The sequence below is a fragment of the Glandiceps talaboti genome, chromosome 16 (assembly GCF_964340395.1).
Source record: "Glandiceps talaboti chromosome 16, keGlaTala1.1, whole genome shotgun sequence".
Classification (NCBI taxonomy): domain Eukaryota; kingdom Metazoa; phylum Hemichordata; class Enteropneusta; family Spengelidae; genus Glandiceps; species Glandiceps talaboti.
The window spans coordinates 8,597,622-8,608,748 of record NC_135564.1 but is presented as its reverse complement, the minus strand read 5'-3'; the positions used below and the strand labels follow the sequence as shown (position 1 = coordinate 8,608,748).

Here is an 11,127-nt window from a genome sequence, read left to right as displayed (position 1 = left end):
AGTTTACTCATTTAGCCTTTGGGAGGGCTGCCAATTAGATCCAAGCATAGGGGTTAATATATGCAGCATTCACTCAAATTTACTGTAGCGGTTGAATTGAATGACATTAAAATGATCAATGTAGGAAACAGTGGCATGGAAATTATCAAAGTGGTGGCATCGGTACGGTGGGATTGACTTCTTACCATCGAGTCTCAGATCTCACACTTGGTCCCTTCTCACATATAGGTCCCTAGCATCTTAACCCGTTTTTTTTTTAACATGGGGGGGGGGGGGGGGGGGGTGTTAATTTTTAGAAAAGAAGAAATTGAGGGAGAGCTTCTTCTTAGGGGAAGGTTCGCATGTTACACGACAGGACGCGCTTTATTTTCCCTGCTCCTCCCCCTTGTAATACTGAAGGGTCCCTCATGGAAGTTTGAAGGTAAAAAAACGTGATGTTTTTAAAGAATCACGTTTTTTTAAAACACACATTACATGAATTAAAATGTTCATATACCAATTTCAGTTGTGTACGTACGTGTGATCTCACAACACGCTCGCGCGCGTGCACACACACACACACACACACATACATATATACACATGCATATGTGCCCCCCCCCCCACACACACACGAGTCACACCTTCCCATGTAAGGGAGGAAAGAACATTGTAGTGAAGAAAAACATGTTTTTTATTGATTTTTTTTTATACTTCCCTACTTTAATAAAAGAAAAATCCCTAAAGGGAAAATAAAAGAAGTCACTTTTGATGTATCTCAATATTTGAATATTATGAAATTTGAGATTTTGCAATGTCCATCAATAACCCATTCTTAATGTATTTTCCTTGTCTTGTGCGTCATAACCAAACATCGTAATATGATGTGAAATGTTAATGTTGCTAACTCAATATGTCAATCATATAAAATTGGCATTCTATCTCAAATACACAACTTATCTGAGATACCATTATCTGTCAGTGAAATCATGTATACCATGTCCCTAGGCAATGAATCGAATATTATTGTTAAAGACATATTTTTAATAACTACAGGTTTTTTTTTTCATTTGAAACATGTTTATTAAAAAGCCATAATTGATTAAATTGTTGTATTTGATACACCTGCAGATAGAAGTATTGATGTTTGATTGCAGGTTTTATTACATATTGACTAATTCACTTCTGATTTGATATTCCAATTATGTGGCACTCTCTAATGAAAAGAACAGCATTACAACATATCGGTCTATAGTTACTGACAGCGTTTGTGGAATTTTCAACTCCAATGTATCCTTATGAGAGCATGTACATGGATGGCTATATTGATTACCATTTATCTTCATTACTCCTATGATTCTGTTTATTTAGTGCGTGAGAGAGAGAGAGAGAGAGAGAGAGAGAGAGAGAGAGAGAGAGAGGGGGGGGAAGGAGGAGCAAAGGAACAGATACAATTGTTGCCTGTGTGTCTGTCTCTTGCAGATGGTGATTTACTAAACAAGAACTACATTAAAGACAGTGTGTGTCCCTGCAATCAGTTTGACAGACAAAACAAAAACAGGCACCATGATTGTACACTGCGTGCAGACTATACCATGCAACACATTAATTAAAACAGCCAACATTATTGACCAAAAGCGTTCATCGCTATCAGCAAATGTGTTCTCAATCTTGATGAACATGAAAATAGATAACTCTAATAAAGTGATTTGAAGCCCTGAACTCCAGGTATAAATATCTCAATGAAAAGAAAAACACAAATTCATGAGAAATGTATATTGTAACCATTTCTTGGAACATTTTATTTACAGTGATAATGTCTTACAAAACTTCCAAATTCACACAAAATACATAGAAGAAAGGTTGGGCAATGTACAAATATTTCCACTGAACTTTAGATCATACTGGATAATTATATGCAAAATTATTAAAGAGTTACCATATTTGGTAATTAATTCACAACAGTGTGGTATATACATGTTTCTATTGGTGGAAGGACGGTATATAGATGTATATTATCACATATGTATATGAATATTTTATAATCATTATAATGAATTCTTTGACCAAAAGAAAGAATTTTGGATCTCTAACTCTTTCTATTTAAATACCCCAGAATTGTAAACTAAGGAAAATATCTTGTGGTAAAAAACATGGATAACAACATTGGCTTATCAGAATACTAGTACCACAAAAATTATTCATTTACTAAGATCAAAATTATATATAAATTTTATAGATTAAAAAATACAAGTAATATATGTGGACAGGAGAATTAGACATCTGTAGAGGTACCAAGTCATTTTTCATACTTAGAAGCTTTCCATGAATGACATTGGTAAAGTTAGCATTAAAATGTATAAAGAGATTAACATGTATCTTGACAGATCCAACATTTTTGTATGGTTTGAATTAAGACCAAATCCTGACATATGCATCTGAGCCACCTGAGACTAGGAATTCTCCTGTCTTATCAAATATCAGTGTCTGAACTGCATCTTCATGTCCAACCAGGCTGGTAATCTGAGAAAATAAAAAAATAAGAAGATTATCCAAATATGTGAATGAAGCACTTACTACCGGAGTGCATAGATTTTGTGTAACTAGGTAATGAAGATAGCAAAGCATACTATTACATGTATGTGTGTGAGTGTGTGTGTGCATGTATGTACAAGTATGTATTTATGTATGTATGTGCGTATGCATGTCTGTCTGTCTGTCTGTCTATATGTATGTATGTAATATATGTATGTATGTATGTATGTATGTATGTATGTATGTATGTATGTAATATATGTATACGTACGTACGTACGTACGTACATACGTTTGTATGTATGTATGTATGTATGTATGTATGTATGTATGTATGACAATGTATGTATGTGCATTTGTATGTATGTACATTAATTTTGTATGTATGTATGTATGTATGTATGTATGTATCCCTGTATGTATCCATCCACATACAACTAAAACATACATTGAATGACATATTTCAGTTGTGAGCTAGTCTAGGAACAACTCGAATGTCAACAACTTCTTAAAAAGATGTGAGACATGATATGCTGACATATGTCTTGGATGACAAGAAACAGATAAATGTCTGATAATGTACATATATGTAGGTGTGGAAGTACATGTACATGCATATGATCCGATTCTTACTTTGAGTAACCTTTTGAATGTAGCAACGATATGATTGTCATCATCACTTTATAACATTGTATGATGGCTAAAAATAGAAAGCTTTTTACTGCAAATTTTCTTTTCTTCTCTCCCCATCAAATTGATGGTACAAATAATGTTAATGATTCACTGGGCTAGGTTCAGGCCTAATTTCATGTCAAAGAAAGCAACTAGTATCTTGTTTGATCTCTTACACTACCCTTGGGTGAATTTTTTGTACATGTACATGTACTGTCAGTGTTCATTGGCATATACGATATACAATATTGACTTGAGTCGGTTTTTAATTCCTCTGTGTAAATCTCACTAGCCACAGAAGAAACAATTCACACTCATATACATGGTATTTCTTACATCAATCTTTCCACACTTTGATACAGTATATGGTACAGGGGATGTGTTCTTCTGATCTATTACATCAAGTAAGTAAATAATATCGCTACTATGCTGCCTTTGGAGACATTTAATCAATATATGAAATTGAGTTGTTCATGTTGAACACATGTATTATTACATATGTACCAGAGATTACTTGCACTGGCGCATACACATACTACATGTAGTCTTTAGTTGTACAAATTCTTATAGAAACTAGTGATATAAATGTATGGGGATGACGTCACCATGTTGTCTTTGTTCAGTGCACCGTCACTGGCAGACAATTAATATTTAATTAATTGGTGCTGTTATGGCAGAAAAATTAGAAAAAAGATAACATATCATGATGGAATTAGTTCCATTGGAAACACTGTTGGGCATATACAGCTAAATGATATAGAGGGAATAATAAAAGACATTTACAGTATAGGGTTGAAAAAGTAAAGCCATTGATATACATCATTAAAGTCATTGATGCAATTACTTTCATACATGGATAAGTATATAGTACCATGGATGATCTCTCTAATTATGTGACTGTACATATATTTATAAAATACCATGTCCTTTTATTTATGGTTTGATCCACCAACAATCACTGCATTCTTTGTATGATTATTTTAGAGTTACTATTCATGACTATGATATTCGATTCTGCTTATATCAAAATCTATGTCCATATCATACCAGATCAAACCCAGGTCAATTTTCTATTTCTTTTTCAAGTGCAAAAATTTGGAATGACATCCTGTCCACATAAAATCTGTTAACCCTCTATATCGTGTCAAAGATGTATCACAGGGCATTAACATATCTGTTTCCAAATTTGTCTCATTACATTTACATTTATAGACTGAATTTACCAGCATGACTTCTTGAGTTAATAAATTGATAAAGTTAGGCATGGAGAATTGGAAAATCTAGACTTATCCACAGTCAGAAATAGCATATCAGGATGACCTCATTCTTGAAATATAACTATGTAAAATGGGTTCATTGGAATTTAGAATTCATCGATGTGTAGCGGAATCCTTTCAAATTCGGGAAAACTACAAAGAGCATTACTCAAAAGAGATGTCAAAAACTCCTGTTACTTCAATAACAGAATGAAGCAATTCAAAATAAGGCATAGGGAAAGAAGCAACCATAGAAGTGAAAAACACATCACCAGCATATTGAAACATGTCAAATTAAAAGCAGAAGGGAATTCTAGAAAATATGCAGTCAGGATAAAGGAAATGACATTACCTGGGGTCAAGAACAAGAGGGTCAAGTTATCAGTATAAATTGGTTCAAACAACATGATATCATATTGTTATTATTATATCTATTATTATTTTTATCAACATGAACCTTGATTATTATCATTATCAGTATTATTATTAATACGGTCATTTTTACCTTCTGTAAAGGCAAAATTATGTTAAGATTTTGTCTGAGTCTGTCTGTCCATCTATGAACTAGATTTCCCAAAAGCAACGCCATGAACAAATGAATCCTATGAATATTAATACATTACTTCCATAATTAATGATTTTCGGTAATTTGGCTATATCTTAAGAATGCACACTTCAGATTCTACATGCATGTAACTTAACATACAACATCAATCATCACAAAAGACGTATCCTTGAAAGCTTGCTGAAAGCTTATAATTCGTGACTTGTCTTCCTTCAACATTTTAAATCATTTAGTAATTTTGACAGTATGAGAACAAGAGCTTCCAAAGAAAAGCATACAAAAATTGCAGATAGCGTTAAGAAAGAATGTTTTTTTCCCTTTTTTTATAGCAGGATGCAATTCTGTGGCATAAACTTCCAGCAACTGTATCAGTGAACAATGTACATGTATTTGAAAGCCCAAACCTTCCAGCTTCTAAAAGAGCTTAATACATAATGCACTTTAAACATGCCAGTTTGTAAGCTTGCGAGTTTTGGTACTTTACTAGATTGTTTCTATACACTTTGTTTCTACTTGTTGTGTATTTTGTTGTTGTTGTTGTTGTTGTTGTTGTTGTTGTTGTTGTTGTTTGGTTTTTGTGGTGCCATCATATTTGTACATTGTACTTGGATGATTGACCACCTTGGCAAACACTGTATCTCAAATTTAATGAAGACAATAAATAAATAAATAAATAAATAAATAAATAAACAAAAGTACTTGCAATAATAAAAAATATTTTATACAAGCACATCATAAAAATACAAGTTTAGTACCCAATATCACCTCTTTGTTCTCTTGGGTCGCCATAAGTGCGATTTCCACAAGTGTCATTGATGATGCGGAAATGGCACACACTTATTTATATTTTTTTTAAGTATTACCATGACACATCTTTGATTTCCCTCCTCTTAAGCAACCATTATCAACAACTTTTGCAGCCCTACTTTATTACATATATGAAATATGCATATAATGTATTACGATAATTCAACTTGAAATACACTAAAAGAAGATGTCGGAGAAGGTGTTAAAATCAAAATCGGCAGTAGTAAAGAGGGGAATGACTGTATGTAATACATTTACACAACCAATGGTACCTTGGAGTTGTTAGACTCTGAGCTAAGATAAGAATGAGTCTCCATACATCATGTGCTGGAGTAGTTGTTAGAGCATAAGCTTAAGAATAAGTCTCATGCTTACAGCACACGCAAGAACAGCTGTTAGACCCTAAGCTAACACCGAATCTCCTTACATGCAAGAACAGTTGTTAGACTCTAAGCTAACAACGAATCTCCTTACATGCTGAGACAGTTGAACTCTACACTAAGAATGAATCTCCTTACATGCTGGGACAGTTGTTAGACTCTATGCTAAGAATGAGTCTCCTCGCATGCTGGGATACGTAATTACCTCCTGTAAAGTAGTTTCAGAGTTGACACATTGCTGAAGGTGAAATGATGTCCAGATGTGGATAACATTATACATGTACATGCTATGGTGTAAAACACATCCATTAGCTGTGCAAAAGCACATAATAGAAACGTGTAACATTTAACAATCCTGTGTCCTCCTGATTCATTGAGGTCACAATGTCATACTAAATTACTATATGTGTGTCTGTGTCAATATTTAATAGAGGTTACATTTCATGTTGTTACAAGGTTACTACAGTTAAAATTAGTATATCCAGTTTGTAAAAAAGTGTTGTCATTTTTACGGTTTGGTGAAATTTATCTGACATCACAATGTATCGCATATACACAACTGTCAACGCTTATCTGAAAAAGAAATGATGTATTGCAGGCTCTCAATCACCTGAAAGATCTCTTGTTGTTTCTGCTTTATAGCTCCACTGAACAAAGGGTAGCAAGTGGGTATGTACAAGTGGACCAGTGACTGGCTCTTCCGAACCTCTGTTCCGAACTAGGCTCTATAATATCTATGTTGAATAGATTTCAAATTGTGGCCGTGAAGAAATAATTTTGGACTCTAGTTCATTTTAAATATTGCTACGCACAGTCATTCAAGATAATTAAACTATCACAGGTATATACTGTTACGTACAGTTTTCTGACTTTCTGAGTGGCAATATTTTGAGAATGATTTGAAAGTATAATTATCTCAGTTTAAAACAATTAATGAAACATTGAAAAGGTTAGGAGTCAGTAAAGGGATAAATTTAAAGCAATAATGATTGCACATTTTAATCTGTTCAAAATATTTCTGATGCTTTACATGAATACATGTATTTAAATGTCAGTAAATTGATTTTTGGCTCAGAGATGTGTCACAGAGACAAGTGATTTATTTAATCTAAAATGGAATGGCATCATCAAAATCACAGCTGTATCACTCGCTAGCTCGGTTTGTGCATCGCCGCCGAGATAACAGCCTATTGAAGTACATGTACACTCCTGATGATGCATATAAGACGCAGCAAAAAATGTGGATTCACTTCCTTGAAATGTTGTGATTCTGTGAGTAAAATTTTTTACTTGATACCATGAATTCAGAGTCCATGAACATTAACGCTAGTATGTAATGTATTATTGAAGAGAAGAGTACACATGACTATATTTGTATTCAAAACCACTGTTTGCCTATATCCAATACTGCAATTCTAAACAACATGTCTTGTTACCGATTGTACATATAACTTAAAACCATGGATTATGAAGCTTAGTGATTATAAACATGGTTTATTTCTAACAATATTAATGATTATATACATGTAAGAAAAACAGCCGCAAGGTGAACACAAAGTGGTCAGAGCAATTAAATTACAAACATAAGTCATGTGATATGGAGGTGATGTTACAAATACACTCTTTGTCATAAAAGCTTAGCATTTGGGTGTTTGAGACATGCGCAATCCTTGTTTGAGACACCCACAATCCTTGTCATAAGAGCTTAGCATTTGCAGTTTTGTGCTGCAATTTACTCGAAAACAGGACACATCAAAAGATGTGTCAGTTAGAGGCGACAAAACAAACAGTCCAGGCGAAACCACACCAGCTTACGTCTGCCTGTATCGACTGTGGTTGACGCAACCCTTGATGTCTTCTATTTTAGAGTAAATTGTTGCAATAAACACCCAAATGCTAAGCTCTTATGACCAGAATTGAGGTGTTCGAAACACACTGAATCCTGGTTGTAAGAGCTTAGCATTTGGGGATTTTCTGCAACAATTTACTCTTAAACAGGACACATCAAACGGCCGTCAACATAGATTTACAGCATAGTACAGGCAGTCATCATGACGAGTGTTTTCGGTGACCACCACCCCATACAATTCTGACTCCCCGGCAGCCGTTTATGGATGGGTGGGTGCCCATGCTTCTTAGTGAAATTTCAATTTTATATGTACCCCTAATCCAGGATTATTTCAATGAAAGGGAAACAACCCCCCCCCCCCCCCTCCCCCTGGGAGAAAATCACAGCAAAAGCCCCCTTCTTTCTGAAATCAGGAAAGTTTTACCTGCAAGGACACCTAATCCATACACTGCACACGGTCCTGGATTACGGGACCTTCCTCCCCAGGCCTTTAAGTTTCTTGCGAGACTTCACAATTTTCGCGATGTTATCATCCACCCCCCCACCCCCACCCCCCAATACATGTATGTAAAAAAAAGTTTAGGGTTGGCATGAAATACTAGGCAAGGTTGGGTAACCAGAACCAAACCATTTAACCACAGAAATATCAGTGGAAAGCAGGATGGTCACCGAAAACACTGTCGCATAGACGTCAACTGACTGCTCGAGCGCTCTCTTCCACGTTGAAAGTGGCATCTTATGATGTTCATAAATGCTTAGCATTTGGAAGTTAATGTCAACAATTTACCCTGTTTAACAGACCAGAAGTTTGTGTGCGTTACGACACCACACAAAATTGTAACAGTGTGTAAAGCAGGATGCTTTGAAGAAGTTGCCTCCGACTAAACACATCTTTTGATGTGTTCTGTTTAGAGTAAATTGTAACACAAAATGCCAAATGCTAAGCTCTTATGACCAGGATTCAGTGTGTCTCAAACAAGGATTGTGCCTGTCTCAAAAAAGGATTGTGTGCGTCTCAAACACCCAAATGCTAAGCTTTTATGACAAAGAGTGTATTAAAGCTAGATACCCACACTTAGGAAAGAGTGTACATTACATGTGATGTGTATTTTATATGTAGTTACAATGTTGTACAGTGCTGTTACCAATGTCAGTATTTCCAGATCTACTTAATATTTATGAAAAACATGAATTACTACTGATTATATTATTAGCTACAGTCAAAAGTTTCTAGCTCATAAGTGTGTATATACATGTACATTGTTGCATGGTGTTTTGACTGAAGTCAGTGCTTTGGATCAATCTACATGGATGACATGAGATACTACCGATAGGTACTATCTCTGAGATCAGAATATTAGTATTATTACATATGGTGTGTAGTATATTTATTTGTTCTATGGTGTTCTGAAAAAAAGTCAGTGCTATGACTCCAGATATAAAACATCATTTGGAAGTGATATTAAGTGTTATGCATAGGTTCTATCATGTACATTAGAATACTATTACACAAGGTATGCAAGTACTGTTGTAGTACATTGTATGATGTTTTGACCAATGTCAGATATCAAAAGATGTATTGCAAGTGACGTCAAAACACAGATACATAATAGGTTGAATTACTCAATAGTGAGTCATATGCTATCTTTGTACAACAAATGTACCAGGGTATATATATTTGGAGTATTGACCTTACAATTCAACTGCCTTCTAGAATACACACAGTATGTCATCAACTCATACAACATCATTACAGAAAATATATATCACTGCCCTGCCAATGCTCTACAATAAGAACTTTGGAAAGCACACTTTACTCTCATTAGAGTGAAAATGAACAAAACATAATGGATGGACAACAACCATAATTATCGTTATATTTTAACTCCAGAATGTTACCTTGTGCAATCCAAAGTGAGTATTAATATTCACAACAGTAGGATAGAAAAAAGAAGGTTGTCCTTCAGATCTATTATATTTTTATATAAAACTTTATATATTATAATATATTTGGCTGCATGATGATTTAATCATGAAACCTAACATAACATGCAATATAGTGAGAGAATAGTGCATGGACCTTGAGTGTAAATACCATTTTAATGAGTTCTGAAATTTGATATTAAATAAGTACAAATGTAGGCAATGCAATATTAAGAACTTTTCCAACATGTGTTGAATATTTGTTTTCAATTTTCATATAGAAACCTGATATATACACTGCATGAAAATCCAAAGCTTGGGGATCAGACCATCATGACACAGGATAAAAAGCAACTCTTCTGATATTATAGAAAAAAAATGTTGAAGAAATAGTTCACTTACATGTCTCTTTGATAAATTAGCTAGATGCATTTATTAACCTTTCTTGAGCACACTTTGCTCTCTCATCTGGCAACATGTCTCCCAGACACTGAATTAATCATTATCTTCTATTATGCAATTAGTTTGCCTACTATTTCCTCTATATACAGTGATTGCTTTGTGCTTCCTGTAATATGAGCTATCTGAACTCATTGAAAACATCGACAAATGTAATTTCGTATGTATATACGGTTTTTAAATTCATTATCTCTAACCCCTTGCTGTGACATCGACAATTAGTTTCAGTATTTAGTGTCACTTGTGTAAGAAATGATATCAACTCATAGGTAATGATAATGGTCTGATGATAATTAGATTTGTATTCTTACTGAGCAGTTTTGAGATGAATTTGTCATAAAAGAACAGTATGCTCCATATATCTCGCTGACAATGGGTACTATTTTTGGCTTAAAAGCACAGTCATAATGTAGCTGTACTGAAAGGCTAGATGTACGTGATTCACCTCTTGAAATGCTACACACATGTACATGTACAATTACATTATATATTTAAGCAAGTACAATTTTTTTCTTCTTATATCTGTCCTTGTCTCCTGTCCACTCCACTTAAAGCCAAGCAAAGCTATATTAAACAAATAGATCATTTTGTGCCTATATTCTATTCCATATTTTTAACTTGAGAAAATATAAATAATTCAGACCTTCTAATACCAGATTTAAACTGAATGCCTCCCGTAAGGGAATAACTAATTATGCAAATA

General features: G+C 34.3%; 1 protein-coding gene across 1 annotated transcript in view; it reads right to left on the bottom strand.

Moving 5' to 3' along the window:
• Nucleotides 1-1,790: 1,790 nt before the first annotated feature.
• The window catches only part of LOC144447077 (sperm-associated antigen 16 protein-like), a 32,979-nt gene continuing 23,642 nt past the window's right edge, over nucleotides 1,791-11,127 (bottom strand). Inside the window, exon 14 of the mRNA XM_078136981.1 lies at nucleotides 1,791-2,502. Within this exon, the coding sequence (XP_077993107.1) occupies nucleotides 2,392-2,502 (111 nt within the window). The 3' untranslated portion in view covers nucleotides 1,791-2,391. The remainder of the gene's footprint in view (nucleotides 2,503-11,127) is intronic.